Source organism: Silene latifolia, chromosome Y, assembly GCF_048544455.1.
Source record: "Silene latifolia isolate original U9 population chromosome Y, ASM4854445v1, whole genome shotgun sequence".
Lineage (NCBI taxonomy): Eukaryota > Viridiplantae > Streptophyta > Magnoliopsida > Caryophyllales > Caryophyllaceae > Silene > Silene latifolia.
Window position 1 is genome coordinate 168818855 of NC_133538.1, and position 16660 is coordinate 168835514.

The 16660-nt window shown below is 44.6% G+C and overlaps 1 protein-coding gene across 1 annotated transcript; it reads left to right on the plus strand.

The window, feature by feature from the left end:
* Nucleotides 1-2251: 2251 nt before the first annotated feature.
* On the plus strand, nucleotides 2252-6041 carry LOC141626515 (transcription initiation factor IIA large subunit-like). The gene is made up of 11 exons (XM_074440277.1): nucleotides 2252-2505; nucleotides 2762-2932; nucleotides 3126-3293; nucleotides 3549-3606; nucleotides 3736-3791; nucleotides 3954-4079; nucleotides 4171-4323; nucleotides 4817-4877; nucleotides 4969-5129; nucleotides 5235-5318; nucleotides 5714-6041. Exons 1-11 carry the CDS (start codon nucleotides 2383-2385, stop codon nucleotides 5735-5737), a joined length of 1185 nt encoding a protein of 394 aa, XP_074296378.1. The 5' UTR covers nucleotides 2252-2382; the 3' UTR covers nucleotides 5738-6041.
* The last annotated feature ends 10619 nt before the right edge of the window (nucleotides 6042-16660 follow it).

Genomic DNA, 16660 nt, shown 5'->3' on the forward strand with positions numbered 1-16660 from the left:
AGGATTTTTGTTAGGATTGTAGAGAAATGAGAGAAGAGTATTTTTTTGTTAGGATGAGAGAGAAGTAAGTGGAGAAATAATAGGGTAAGAGAGAGAGGGGGAGGGTATATGTAGTGGGATTAGTGTTTAGTTAGGGAGTAGATAATGAAGAGTCTTAATTACCCCCATAATCCTCATTTTGCCTTTCAATCTAAGCCCTCCATTCTCCAAGATCCAAGGGCCTCTAAGAGGACTTATGGACTTAATAGGGGAAGGAGGACTCTCTTGATCCTTATACTATATATATATATATATATATATATATATATATATATATATATATATATATATATATATATATATATACGGAGAATAAATTCAAGGAACATGAGAGTTTATAAGTATTTTTTTTTTCTTTTTGAATATCTTACATTAAAATAATCAAAATAAGTAGTAGCTATAAAGAATAAAAATATTTTGGGTTATTGCAATCTTCCCTCCTTAAAAATAACTTCGTCCCGAAGTTCGAGTTTAAAAATCAAAAACATTATTCTCAAAATTTTAGTGGTATTACAATTCACCCTCCTTAAAAATAAAGTTCGTCCTCGAACGTATAATTTTCAAAAATGAATAAAATGACAACTCAAAATTTAAGAAGAGTTTAAAAGGTTAAAGAGCGGTGTTAAGATGTGCCGATCTCAACACCTAACCAAGAAAGAAACCGCTTTGATACCAATTGTAACATCCCGTATTTTGGCTAGTTTTGTATATAAATGTAAGGTTAAATTTAGCCAAAAATATGGGGTGTTACAACATCTCTATACATCTAATAAACTATAAAGTTTAATAAAATTGCATAGATTTTAAATTTAATATATAATTTTATGATGATAATAATTAATACCATATGTGTGCATGTTTATACTATTTAATTATTTTATTTTAAGGAAATTGACCATCTTCTAGTCTTCTATAAATATTTAGAAAAATTACCAGACATCTTCTTTTTTTTAGTCTCTTTGAAATTGACCATCTTAATTAATTATTTTATTTTAAGAAAATTGACCATCTTAATTAATTATTTTATACTCCCTCCGTACCAGACCAAAGGTAACACTTACTATAAACGGACGTACCACACCAAAGGTAACATTCCTTATTTGGCCCACAACATTACCAAGTTATGTTTATACCTATTTGATATTTACACAAAATGTCATTACATACCCCACCTATCAACTCACAATTACATACCCCACCCATTTTTTCCCTCTTTACCCTTACTTTTTTCCACTTTTTCTTAAATACTCCACTTTTCTCTACGTTACCTTTGGTGTGGTACGGAGGGAGTATTAAGGAAATTGACCATGTTTAGGAAAATTACCAAACTTCTATATAATTTAATTTTAACCCAAAATATATAATATTTGCGTTGAGATCCCTTAATCGAGTCCATCACACGGTGCTATTGATTTAAAATTATATAGTATAATTAATTAGTACTCCCTCCATTCAACTCACACTACCATTATCTATTTTGTACACTATTCATAGTTAAGCATTTAATTTCAATTTTCTCCCAATACATAAGTGAAAATATATTCATGCGGAATCTTATTTTATTTGTCGTTACGAGTAATTAAAAATATCTATCTTTTATATTTTTTGCAAATACGTAGCTAACGATATTTAGCGCGTAAAAGACGCGTTGGCAAACGTGAAAAAAGAAAGTGATAGTGTGGAGTTGAATGGAGGGAGTATAACTTTCTTTAATTAAATTGAAATCCGTTGATTTCTGGATTTAATATATAGGTGCTGTTTGGCCTAGTTTATGTGAAATAAATTTCACTTTTTAGAATGAGTTTTTTCATAAACTACTTTTTGAAAAAGTTGTGGTTGTTTGGCCTAACTTTTATAAAAGTAGTTTCTTAACAAATTGATGTGTTTGGCCTACTACTATTTTTTTATTTTTATTTTTAGTTTCCATAATCCTAAGAGTTTTTGGGAGAAGTAGAAGCAGAAGCATCAATTTGGTCTTACGTTTTACAATAGCTTTTATTAACTTCTGACTTTTCAAAAGTAGTTTTTTATCTCCCTAAATTATAGTGTTTCACCTTGCTTCTACTTTTACAATTAGAAAAGCACCTAGAAAGCTTGGCCAAACACCCCCATAGTATTGATTGATTGATATTGATATGATACTTGAAATCTTAAAGTGATGACACGTGGACAGGAAGAAAAATATAAACGCGGATGCAAACCTATTTATATTCCCCTCTTTATTCACATCTCTCCCACTTTTCAATTCCGCATCATTAGTTTCTCTCTCCACCACATTCTCCGCCGCACACCACCATAGACGTCGCCACCGTACACGTCGGAGTGACATCGCTTTCCGTCGGAATGACAACATCTACTACCAGTGCAGTTTACATTCACGTCATCGAAGACCTTATCGAGAAGGTTCGCGAAGAGTTCGTCTCCGACACCGGTCCTGGCGAAAAAGTCCTCCATGAACTCCAATCTGTACGACGTCGTTTTGTTTCCATAATTCAGTTAATCAATCGTTTTAATTTAACTTTTTTTTTTTTAATTTAATTTATGCTGTGAAATCTGTGTTGGTTAATTAGGGTTTTCGGTACTTAAGTTAGGGTTTTTCAATTAATGGTGAAATTGATGTGATTTCGGTTATGTTTTGGTAATTAGGGTTAAGGTTAGGATTTATGATTGTGGTTTAAGTGATTTGGGGTGAAGTTGATGTTAATTTGGTTGTTTTTGACAGTTATGGGAGCTGAAAATGATGAATGCAGGAGCAGTGTTACCTCGCCATGAGAGACCGATGGTGCAAAAGCCGCCTATGGTGCCGGGAGTAGCTCCGGTACATGATTTGAATGTTCCGTATGAAGGGACTGAGGAGTATGAAACTCCTACTGCTGAGATGCTTTTTCCTCCAGTGAGTGTTTCAAGCTTATGTTAAGAGTGAATTGAGTATTTTGTTTTCTGATAGTTTTAATGTATATTTGATTGGTTCGGAGCTTGGAATTCTTTTAGATTTGATGTGTTAATGACTTAGTTGCTGTGCACTCCTTTTTGTTAGTATTTTGGGCACTAAGTATGGAATTGATGAGCTTGGTTTGTTATTGTAGACGCCTTTGCAGACCCCGATCCAGACTCCTTTACCCGGAACAGTGGACAGTTCAATGTACAACATTCCTACTGGACTTTCAGATTATCCAACTCCAAATTCGAATGAAGTCGGTGGTACTCCTAATGTTGATATTAAACCTGGAGCTGGAAGGCCTAGTCTTTACATGGTACTTTCAACTTATAAGTTTCTTGCACTTTGGTTGATGGCTGTTTCAATTTTTGACCACCTCTTGAATCTGCCGTTTGGGGGATTGAAAACCTTACTACATAGGAAACGTTTCAAAGGAAAACACCCTTCCTCCTTTCCCCCTTCACCTCCCTTCTCTCCATGCCCATTCCCTTTCCTCCTAAGTCCTAATATCCTAGCCAAATAATGCTTTGGTTTGATGTAAGATTTTACTGAACCTTTCTTTTCCTTGCAGCCACCACCTTCTCCCTGGATTAATCAGAGGTCTTCTGTTGGTGTCGATGTTAATGTGGGTGAGTTGACGATGAACAATATCTTTGCAATCCGCTTCTATCCTTATGTCATCTTTCTCTTCCTTTGTTTGGTTATACACCCTTACTAAAATAGAGTACTGTTTCCTTTTCTTCTTCTTTTTGGGATAGCTTATGTGGAAAATAGGGAAGAGGGAGACAGAAGATCATTACAGCAAGGAACTCAGGTATTTTTAAGTTTGTCGAGTATAGTGAACTAAAACTTTTGTGAGAGAAAAATAATTCTTGTTTCAGGTGTCAGACTATTGCAATTATGTTTGGTATAAGTAACTTATGGATTGCCTTGTATCGTCTTTGTTCCTACTTCTAATTTTGTGAGAATTATCCAGGACTTCTTAACTGGACCTTCTGGGAAAAGAAAACGTGACGATGTTCCGCCACAGTATCAGGCGGGTGGATATATACCACAGCAAGATGGTGCTGGAGACGCTGCTCCTGAAATTTTTGAGCTAGAGGTAATTGTTGTTTTACTTGAAGATTTGAATTTGTTACAGGATACAATACGTCAATGCTTTTCACTGTGACATACCGGTAACTATGTTTCAGATTGTCCAAACCAAGACCTCTGGAAGAAAAGGGATAGCGAACTTCATAAATGGAAAGGTCACATGTGGCATACAGAAGGGTTCTTCTTCTAAGATTCCGCAATTAGATGGGCCAATTCCTGATCCTTATGATGACATTCTCTCTACTCCCAATGTAAGTTAATAGCTCGTAGTTGTTAGCTGCATGTTTTTTTTGTTGATAGCTCGCATCTTTGAACATAGTTTTAGTAGTCTTTTATTATGTGCATACTGCTTAGTGCATACTTGCAAAAGATTGTTCAGTACGTCTCATTTTCAATTTATCTAATCTAATGGTGCTTATATAGTGAGATCTCGTTTTCAATTTATCTAATCTAATGGTGCTTATATAGTGAGATTTATTTAATGGTGCTTATATAGTGAGGGCAATTTCTTTTGGAATGGTCATGAATGAATACTTGTCTGCTAGGTTCATTCTGTCCCCAAAATGGCATGAAATGTATCTTTTAGGATAGATTTTGTCAAGTGGTCAACAGTCAAGGGTAATGTTTGGTTATGGCAGGGCATTAGAGGCAACAAAACGATGAATTTACATTTATATTTGTTTCACGCTCTCAGTTGGACAATATCAAATATTGGATTTCAGTGATTTGTGTTTCATGGTGCAGATCTACAATTATCAGGGGGCGGTCAACGAAGATTACAATGTGGTGAACACTCCCGCTCCTGGTATGTTGAAGTAATTTTTTACTTCAATGATATCGATTTAGCTTGCACGAGTCTGAATCTCATGTTAGCAGCACATTTCAAATTTGCTCAGACATGCAAGCTGGTACCCCTGTCCCCTTGGCTCAAAATGATGTCGGCAACGATGATGACAATGAGCCACCCTTGAATGAAAATGATGATGATGACCTGGATGAAGTCGACGGAGGAGAAGAGCTCAACACAACACATTTGGTTTTAGCGCAGTTTGACAAGGTAAGCAAATGCCTACACAGTCAGCTGTTCAGTAGTGTTCTGTAGTGTGGGTCATTTAAGTATTGTTAACTGTTCGATATCTATTATATCAATTGTATTGGTCAGGTGACACGTACCAAAAGCCGATGGAAGTGCACCCTCAAGGATGGCATCATGCACATAAACCACAAGGACATTTTGTTTAACAAGGTGATCAATTGAACCTTATATAATATACACCGACACTTCGTCAAAATTCTCTCTGATTATTTGAAAACGTCACTTTCTTTCTGAAATACTCCGTATTTATTTGGGATACTTGTTTTGATGAATGACCAAAATAAACATTCATTCCCGCTTCAAGTGGGATTAGAAGAGAAAAGAGGAAAATGTGTATTATTGTATTTGTACCCAAGATTTGTGTGTTGTGCTCTAAAAATTTTCATTGTATTGTAAGCTTTCACTGAATTAAAGGGAGTATTCGTTTACATATTAACACAAGTGGAAGGAAAAAAAAAGTAAAGACAGTTATAATTTTACAAGATCTCATAGAATAATTTTGATGCGTTTCTTTTTCTTTTTCTCTTGCGATGTTCTATTGGCAGGCATCAGGAGAATTTGACTTCTAATTCCGAGAGTCGTCTTCCAGAAAGTTATGCTGACAGTTATGCTGACAGAAGGAAGTATCCCGAGTTGCTTTGGACATCTATTGTTCTTATGTCATTAGGTAGATATGTCAGGGCTATCAACATAATCCACGTATATGCTGTCATCATTAGTCTGTAAAATCGAGAATTTACCAGATAACCACATTTTTGCAAATCTTTGTTGTCGATTTTTAGCATCATATTCATGTTTGTGAGGGAGTGTTTATGTTCAAGTTGACCACTTTTCATATCAATTTGTGAGGTCAAGTGTCTTCTATGCGGGTAATGTGCTGTTTGTCTTTGACTCTTTGTAGATCATATGGTGGAGCGGTCATTTTTTTTTTTTTGGTGGAGCGGTCATTAAGCATGATGTTTCCCCAAGTACTATTCTGATGGAGCATATTCTGCACCCGCTGACCGAGTCAACATATTGAGCAAGGTCAAAGATATCCACAGCAAGTCAACGACTTAGACAAACTAACTATAAGCGCACACGACTGTCGGCTGTCTCTTGTGCCTCGGCTGGGACAACTAGCCAGCCGGGGCACATATCCGCGTACTCATATCCAAGACCCCTCGGCATGGAGTCAACAGGGCCCGCCGGCCTGCCATGGGTCCCTCGGCCGAGGGTAGATCAGTCTTTCCACCTGCTAGCCACTTGGCCACTACGTGACAAAAGGTGAAAGTCTATAAATACTCCTCAACCCTCATTGAGGAAAGGATCCACAATCTAACCTAAAACACCTCATAATCTGGTAATATCTTCCTTATCTCTCTACAATATATACTTCGCCAAGTAACACACAACTTATCTCTTTAAGTTCACTGACTTGAGCGTCGGAGTGAGTACGCTCGGCCAAAGTCGAGCCCTCAGTTTGTTCATTGTTTCAGGAGACCGAAAGGAGGATTAAATCAAAGACGTCATTCTACAAGCCACGAGTGGTAACAAATAACTGCTTCGGAATCATACCCGGAACAATTGGCGCCGTCTGTGGGGATAGATACTAGAAGTTAGTCAAATCCGCAAAAAAAAAAAACAAAACCCACCCAACGAGCTAAGAAGATGTCGAAACAACCAGAAACGGTGCTTGTGGAAACTGAATTCTACCAAGATGACACATTCCACAACTCGAAATCGGGCGGTCCCCACCAGTATCACCGATACGACGAACGGGATGTCGAAGGAACAAGATACACCGTGCCGCCGACCAAATCACTATCATGGGACATGTGGTTGATGCGGCTAAGCGAAGCTACTCCTGGACCTAATGGGTAGCACGCCGACTCACACTCGTCACAACGACAAGAGCGGCGGCACCCCCAGAGATCGGGGTCCAAAAAGTGACTCAGAAACTTGAACGAAGCATTGGAGGAAGGCGACCATGTCAAACGCCGGGGAGCCCAGTGCGGGTGGTAGACTGAGTCCTTCCGGCACTCGCGGGAGGACGGTGTCGCCGCGCAAAGACCGACGAGGCCCGCCCCGGATGAGTGAAAGAAGTCCGACTCACCAGAGTCGGAGAAGAAGTCCGACTCACCAGAGTCGGAGAAGAAGCCCGACTCACCAGAGTCGGACAAGAAGCCCTTCCCGCCACGGGGAGAGGAGCCGGACTAAGGATGCGAGGAGCCGATCGCCGCGTGTCATTCGACACGTGGTCGGGCCGGCCCCTCGATGCCTATGTCCTAGAGGTCCCTGCGACTAAGCTAAAGTTGCCACCCATATCATACAAAGGAGAAGGCGACCCAACCGACCACGCCGAGGCTTTCGAGTCTTACATGTCGGTATGGGAGCAACCTGATGAGGTTTGGTGTCGAGTCTTCCCAACGACTCTGCATGGGATGGCACAAAGTTGGTACAAGGGGCTACCCGATGGGTCGGTATCTTGTTATGCGACCTAAGGGACACATTTTTGGCCTAGTATTCTTGCATAAAGAGGAGGGCCGTCGAGACATCGGATCTCCCGACTATCGAGACGGGGGGAGGCGAGTCTCTCCCGAAGTTATGTGAAGAGGTTCGACGCCAGGTTCAAATGATTCGTGAGTGAGCAATGAGTGGCGGCCTTCGCACTGATGAAAGGCCTCCCGATGGGAGACTTAAAAAACGAGCTCATCAAGTGCGGAGGCCTGAACCTAGACTCCGCCAGGAAGATGGCCGACCAAGCCATAAAGGTGGAGGACTATCACAAAACACAGGTAGGCCCAGGCGAGGCGGGCACTCGAGAGAAAAGAGCGCCGGAGGATAACCGGATGAAGGACGCCGTGACAATAATAGGTCACGGCCGACAAATCCGCCGGAAATGAAACTCGGCGGGCGCGGGGAGTTCGGGACCGTACTACCAAAAAGCGGTACAATGGTCACACCCCCTGGTCGTATCGCTCCCGAGGTCTTCTCCCGAGCAAGAACGAGGGTCGAAGTGGGAAAGGCCTCCCGGGCGAGGGGGACGGTGACACGAGCCGATCTTTGAGTACCACGGCCACACCGGTCACTTAACTAACAACTGACATTTGAAGAATGCCATTGAAGAGCCGATCCTAAGGGGAGCCTCGGCAAATATGTTGCCGGAGGCCAAAAGACTAATACCGGCGGCTCAAATAAAAAATCCGTCTTTGAACGAATAGGAGTAATCCATGTTGTCATCGGAGGCAACGAGAACGGTGGGTCCGCTCATGGGCACAAACGGCACCTGAACGAGCTATATCGGGCCATCAACTTTGTGCCCAAAACAATGATCCCCTTCCAACATCCCCGATATGACTATTGGGAAGAAGTACTACGAGGAGTCATCGCCCGCACAACGACCCACTTGTAGTCCACTTGGACATAACCAACCACTGGTCAAGAGGTGCCCGATTGACACGGCGCCTACACGAACATTATGTTCGGGGAATGCTTTCTCAATCTCGGTCCTAAAGATTGAGGACTTGAGCCCTGCACTAATCCATTGTCTGATTTTTTCCGGGGCCGGCCTGGTACCCCTAGGGTCAATCAGGACTGGTGATGTTCGGTGAGGGAATGCGGCTAAGAATGTCCTATCCGAGTTCGTGGTCATTGACGGCTCGTCCGCCTACAACGTTCTCATAGGCCGAGTCACTCGAGCGAGGCCGATGCGATAATGTCCATCCGGGCCACGACAACGATGTATGTCTCGGACCGGGGGAAGCTCATAAGCTCGTCTCAAAGGACGAAAAGACGAAGTAGTCAATGTCCGGATATCGCGCGGAGGGGTGCAACATGCAATCCCTCAAAGTGGCGAAGAAGTCAGAGAAGGGGAAAAGCCCATCCTTACAACAGGAGGGCGACCTCATGGATGCCACTGTCGGCATGGTCGAAGGAGCGGAGACCGAAGAAATGGAAATTGACCCACGGCGCACCGTAATCGCTTCGGTGTCAACCTGGAGCCAAAATTCGGGGCGTTCTCCTAGACTTGCGAGGAAGAACAAAGACGTCTTCGCTTATTCGAGCGGCGAGATGCCGGGCGTGAACCGGGAGGTAATTGTTCACAAGGTGAACGTACTCTCCACCGCTCGCCCTGTCAAGCGAAGATGAGGAACTCCTCGGTAGAGAAAGACGAAGCCATCAAAGCCGAGGTAGATAAATTACTAGCGGCGGGCTTTATCATGCCTTGTACTTATCCTGAGTGGTTAGCTAATGTTGTAATGGTGAAGAAATCATCGGGGGCGTGGAGGATGTGTGTAGATTTTACCAATCTTAATAAAGCGTGCCCCAAAGATTGCTATCCATTGCCTCGAATAGATAGTTTAATCGACGCCACGACGAGCTATACTATCTTTGAGCTTTCTGGACGCCTTCTCGGGGTATCATCGGTATTCATGGTCAAGAAGACATGCCTAAATGCGCATTCATCACCTAGAAGCACATACATGTATAAAATGATGCCGTTCGGTTTGAAGAACGCCACAAGAACTTATACAAGATTGGTGGACAAAGTATTCCAAAATCAAAAAGGGCGAAACATTGAGGCTTACGTCGACGATGCTATTGTAAAAAGCAAGTCGACAAATGGCGAACACTTAGCCGATTTACACGAGACATTTTGTTCACCGAGGAAATACAAGATGAAACTTAACCCAATGAAATGCAACTTCGGTGTCCTGGTCGGGTAAGTTCCTCGGCGTGCTTGTCGGCGCCGGGGGGGATTGATGCCAATCCGAGAGAAAGTCCAAGCAATCCTGGATCTGCCGGAGCCGAGGAATCGAAAAGAGGTTATGATGTTGGCCAGGGAGGATGGCGGCTCTTGCCGTTTTATCTCTCGGTCGGTAAAGAGTACCCCATTCTTCAAAGTGTTGAAGGGAAATAAGGACTTGGTGGGGGGAGAAACGAGCACCGCTTTCATGCAATCGAAAGCTCATCTTCAAACTCTCCCAACCCCGTCCGGGCCGATCTTTGGGGAGACGCTATATCTATACATAGCGATTACCTCGGCCACGGTCGGTCTGCGTGATCATCGAGAGAAGAAGACAAACAAAGAACACCCAATCTACTTTGTCGGCCATACATTGTTGCCGCCGAAAGGAATTACCCGGCGATTGAAAAAGCGGCCTTTGCGTGCCGTCGTTTGCCGCAAGAAAATTGAAACCTTATTTCGACGCACATCTCGTGACGGTCTTAACCGACCAACCATTGGAGAAAGCATTGGAAAAATTTGAGCAATCCGGCGAGCACATCAAATGGGCGTGAGAGCTATCCCGGCTTCGGCATTCAATACAAGCCGAGGCCCTCGATAAAGGGACAGAGCACTTGCGAGATTTCTGGGCCGAGTGCACATATCAAGAAGAGCAAAACCCTGGAGTATGGGAAGTATACACCGACGGGTCCTCCACGAAAACGGCTCGGGAGCCGGCATACTTATCATCGGCCCAAACGGGGACGAGTTTGAGTACGCCTTGAAATTTACCTTCTCGGCCTCAAACAACGAATCCGAATACAAGGCGGTGATAACCTTGGAGTCGAGCTAGCTAGAGTCTGGGGCGGAACACATCATTTTGAAAACAGATTCACTTTTAGTGGCTAATCAAATCCGAGGAGAGTACGAGACTCGAGACGACGGGATGGTAAGATACAGGAAAGGGTAAAAGGCGACAATTCAAAATTGAAATCTTTCCGAGATCAATGCATTCCCAGTGTCGAGAACAACCGAGCCGACGCTCTCTCAAAGCTTGCCGGTTCAACCATCAAGAATGTCGGTCGGACCGTCTTTGGTGGACATCGGGAATGCCAAAAGCATTGCGAGACCGTCGACATGGTGGGCAACGTAGAGGCCGAGACAACGTGGATGACTCAGATAATGAAGTACAAACGATGAATGAATTACGGAGGACCGCAGTCTCTCACGAGAAGATAAAGAGGATCGCGACGAGGTACTTGGTGTTTGAAAGAGAATTATACAGGAGGTCCGTGATAAGGCCACTCTTGAAATGTGTCGGCCCGACCAACGCGGAGCTAATGCGACGAAAATTCACGAAGGCGTCGTGGTCATCACATGGGGCAAGAACACTAGCCCACAAAGCTCTCCGAGCCATACTTCGCCCACCACGCTTGAGGATTCCGAGCCAAAACCAAAAAGTGCAACAAGCATCAAATGCATGCTCGGTGATACATGCACCTTCCCGAGACCTGCAAAATGGCGGTACTTAGTCCCCTTCCTTTTGCACGGTGGGGGATGGATCTACTAGGGCCATTTCCAACGGCATCCGGAGGAAGAAAGTACTTGATTGTCGCCGTTGACTACTTCACCAAATGGGTTGAAGGCGTCGCGATGCCGGCCCAAGACGACGGCGGCCGTAAGAAAGGTAATGCAGGAAAATGTCATAACTCGTTTTGGGTTACCCCAAGTCATGGTATTTGACCACGGCGAGAGTTTTGGAGTGACACAATAATGAACTGGTTGGAAGAACTTGGTATCAAATTTGCACACTCCTCCGTCTGCCACCCCCACGAGCAACGGACGACGGAGGCGACCAATAAAACAATCCTCAACGGTCAAGAAGACGTCGAAGACCTAAAGGGAAGATGGGCCGATGAACTACCGGCGTCTGTGGTCCCTCCCGACCACGGAGAAAGAAGCAACGGGTACAATCCATTCCACTTAGTCTACGGATCCAAGCGATCCACGCGATTGAAGCGGCGGTGCGACATTCGAACGAGGAAGGTCCGAAAGCCTCCACTGACACTGGTCGAAGAAAGCCGAGATACAGCACGCCTCAACTTGGCAGTATACCAAAACCGAATGAGAAGAGCCTACAACCGAAGAGTCCACAAAAGGGACTTAAAAGTAGGAGACCTAGTCCTAAGAAAGTCGGCCGCCACCAACAAAGGGAACATTCATGGTAAATTGACGGCTAACTGGGAGGGTCCCTACAAAGTGGTTGAATAAATGAGACCGGGTACATACTGCGGTGACGGACATGGAGGGTGTGCCTTTGATGAGCCATTGGAACACCGACAATCTCAGGAAATACTTTGTATAGCGGCGGAGGTGTCCAAAACAATTGTTGGCACCCCGACGCGTGTTTATATCTAATAAGAATCATCCAAGTTTTCCATCAAAGTGTTTATCCCCTCCGTAGTCATATCGAGGTAGACGCCACGGCCCAAGCCGGGCAGTCACCCCAAGAAGTAGACGCCACGACAGTCACTACCAGCGCAGTTGATACTCGCGAAAGCGACCAACATGCCTTAGGAACGTATAAGTACGGTTGAGACGCAATTCTAGCGCCTCGGCCAACCGAAGGCCTGGCGGAAGAAGCGATCAATATGTCTACTGAGATCTGAACGCTGTCGAGCCGTAACCTCTAGCCGCCTCGGCCAACCGAAGGCGTGGCAAGGGACACAACGGTCGATACGCTAACATATTCACAACGACGGTTGGAAAACGCAAATCGGACGCCTCGGCCAGACCGAGAGTGAAAGAGGAAGCGACCAACATGTTTAAAAAACGTTGAACACAGTTGAGATACGCATTCTAACCGCCTCGGCCAGGTAAGGTAAAACGAAAAAAAGCGCTCAATTAATAACGTAAGAAGACAAGTGAAAGATTGTGATCAAACTTTCACGAAAATGATTACAAGGAGAATACGATTTACGGTAGTCCCCATAGGGATAAGCCAAAACACAACCTACCAAAGTTTTACAAAAACAAGGAAAAAGAAAAACAAAAGGTTGCGGACATATCATTTGAAGCGACAAAAGATGGCGGGGAGGAAAGGCTTAATAATTGGCCCCGAGCAGTGAAGCTATCCGAGATGCTTAGGGTGAACCTGTGATGACCGCCCTCCCTCCCTATGCTGTTCTTTGCCATCGGCGACGTTAGCGATATCATCTTTGGTAGGCGACCCGAAGGCTGTCTTGGCGGCCTCGGCCTCGGCGCCCTCATTCTCTCAGCTTCCTCCTTGGCCGCCTTAGCCTTCTCAGCAAGGGCCGGCTTCTCCGCGGCCTCCTCTTCCTCCTTCTTCACCCTTGCCTCCTTCTTCACCCTTGCCTCCTCAGCGGCCTTCGCCTCCGCGGCCTTCTCCTTAGCTTCAAGCTTGTCATCAAGCAGCTCGTCAAATTTTGGCCACGGAAAGGAGCCATCAAGAAAGAGCTCCCCAATCACTTCCCTGGCGGCTTCTTCGGCCAGGTCCTTGTATTGGGCGCACATGTTAGGGAGGATAACGCGTTGGAGCGTCTCAATGTCCTCCTCCCCCTGCGGGCGATGATAGCCTCCTTATTCCGAACCACCTTGCCCGGGCACTCAAACATGGCCTTCCATTCGTCCCTCTTCTTAGCATTGAAGTCGGCGACTTTCGAAGGTAGTCACGCCCCTCCGGCGAAATTAGCGGCATCGGCCTCCGCACCTTAGCCTTGGCTCTCTCGGCGGGGATCGCCTTTTCGGCGTCCTCCCTAAGTTTTCTCTCAGCACGGACCGCCTCTTCAGCCTCAGCCTTGGCCCTCTCAGCTTCCTTCCCCGCAGCAGTGAGTTCAAGCCTGAGCCGCTCGAGCTGTGGAGAAGCTTCCGCCATGGCCTTTTCTTGCTCCACAATAAGAGCACCGCCACCTCGGCCCACTTCGACAAAGAACTGGACAAACTCGGGCCCTCCGACCTAATCTAGGCGGGGGTAGGCTTCGGGAAGGAGGAGACGACGGTGGCATCGCACCACCACTTGCTGCGCGATTCGCTTCTCGGCACGCTGTTCAACGGTGTGTCCGTGGCGGCGGCGGTTGATCTACAAAAATTCAATCAAAGCATCCATGTCGACATTCATGGACATACCGGAGAGCTGTCATCGAGGAACGCCTAATGAACCTGAAGCTAAGTCGAGCCACGGGATAGATCATGCCGGGCTTGGCCTTCTTGGCGGAGGACGCATTTCTTTGCGGCCTCGGCGACGGTAGAAAGCGATAGAAGCGAAGCATCGGCGGTAGTAGTGGTCTCTTTCCTCTTGCGGAAGAGAGAGATTCCATCGCCAAGGTGACCACCTCCTCGGCGGTAATATCAACGACCTCCACCGTCTCTTTACGGGTGAAGGGATGGGAGGTGGAACTGATGTTGAAGCCGTCGCCGCCGAAGACTTTGTTTTCCGCGATCGGCGCGGTATGTTACCGCAACCTTCGCTCGGGCCGCGACACGTCGAGGGCCTTCGGTGATCCATGAGATCATTTGGCGGCGGTCTGCGATCACGGTGTGCAGGGCCTTAGGATGCAAATTAACAACTGTCTTGTCCTTGGCAAGTCCCGTTCTCACAAGGATATCTTCGATGTGTCCGGCCGAAATGGTCTGCAAAGAAAACGAAGCGAGGGTTAAGTAGAAGAAATAAATCAAAATTCAAATAACGGAAACATTAAAAGCGAGAGATGGGCCTCACACCGACCCCACTCACCCCGTTCGAGGGCCTGTATGAGGCGACGTGGCGAAAGACGACTCATCCGAAGAATGATCTGCGTCGGGGGCATCCATCCCTTCGGCATCCCATTCTTCTCGGCCTCAAACGACCTCATCGCCCGCTTCTCATCCGCATTAAGAGAGACCTGGCGGCGTCCATCTTAAGCTTACTCCAGGAGACCCATTTGTCATGCTCCACCTTACTCTCGCACCGCAAATTGACTTGGTGCTGGAAGGACCGGGGTAGTGGATAATCCTCCGGAACCTCAACGTACACCCACCGCGCCTTCCAGTCCTTGCAGGAAGAAAGCTTATCAACGGAGACGTAACTCGGCTCCGTCGCCTGTACCACCCACGCGACCGGGGGCCGACGGTAGAAGGTGATGAAGCCGGCGGAATAAGTTAACCGTTGGGACCTCCCCCTTGAAAAGGCAGAGCCACACAAAGCCGACTATAGTCCTAATGGCCAACGGGTGCAGTTGGGCCACGACGACGTTCATGGCTTTAATTATGGCCATAACGTATTCATTCAGAGGAAACCGGAGCCCATACTCCGGTGTCGATGTATCGCCGATGCGGCCCTTGGGAGGGCAACAGAGCCCGCGACCTTCCCCGGGAATAACAATACTATACTCCCTGCCGAAGGAGAAGTGACGTTCGAAAAAGTCAGGACCAGAACAACTGGCAAACTTGTGGGTCCAAGCACGGTCAGGGCAGACCTTACAGGCATCGCCGTGATCCATGATGTACGGCCTCTCCTCATTAGGACGAGTCCTTTCAACATAATCACCGTCATCATCAACATCATCATGTTTATGGTAGTGGTTATGCCTCTTTATAGTGCTAATTAATCACTATGAATAAATATGAGAAGTATGTAGTCATTTGAGACACACATCTTCCATATATCTCTACTATTTCTCTATGATAATTTTGAGCATACCATATGAGTTCCAACTCCTAATGGTTGAGTATACAACTTTTAGGAGTGTTGTGTGACCTTGGGGGACGATGCCTATATCGATTTGTACCGTAGTCGGGGCGATTTCGTTTCTCATTCAGTGACCTCCATACCACGACACAACAACAAATATTCTCTAATTATATCTTCGCCCCTATAGTGATACTATATTTCCAACAATTGAGAAACGAAATTTTATCGCTATTATTGTTGTTGTGTTCATTATTTTTGTCATTGGAATTATTTCTATTGGCCAAAAATATTGTTCTTCGAGTATAAGAATCAGGCCGCGAAGGGTGAGACAGCAGTTTGGTATTTTGGACATAACTCGGTCTCTAGAAATTTGTTTGAGGCGTGTAAGATGGCGTTGGAAAGCTAAGAAGAAGGGCTACAACTTTGTAGTTGAACCCGTGAGCAGATTCGGTCATCTTTCATCCTTAAAATGGACAACAATGTCATTATAGTATGCTGAAAGTTTTTATGAAGACTTATAAAAGAATGGTATTATCTATAATTTTATTGCTCAATTCCATTCTTGTGGTTAAGGTATGTTCTCGAGACTTTCCTTTAAAATATTTATGATGATAAATATGAAGGTTTGGTCAAATTATATATGCCTTAATCGTTCGTATGTTTAAGCTACTGCTTTATTTGGTATGATATGTCTATAATCTTGGCAAAATTACTCTTTTGATAATTGATTTCAAGAATATGTGAATGAAATTGTTCCAAGATTTTTGATTGACAAGTAGTTAGAATGATTAAGTGTCCAAGATATTGTTATGTGTACAATATGTTTATCAAACAAAATATTTCACACATTTGGATTGGTTATTTAGTTTTGATTATAAGATAAACTAAAATTGATATTTGAGTTATGAACCAAATGTGGGGGTTAAATATTTTGTTTTAAATTGATATAGTATCTTGGATATGTGTGACAAAAATTGGAAATGATTATTTGTCAAAGCTTCATAAAAGTAGATTATGGAGAACATAATTTGTCAATGATTATATGATATCTAAAAGTTGAGATGATGAATGAATATTGTGTATATTTTGTTTGAA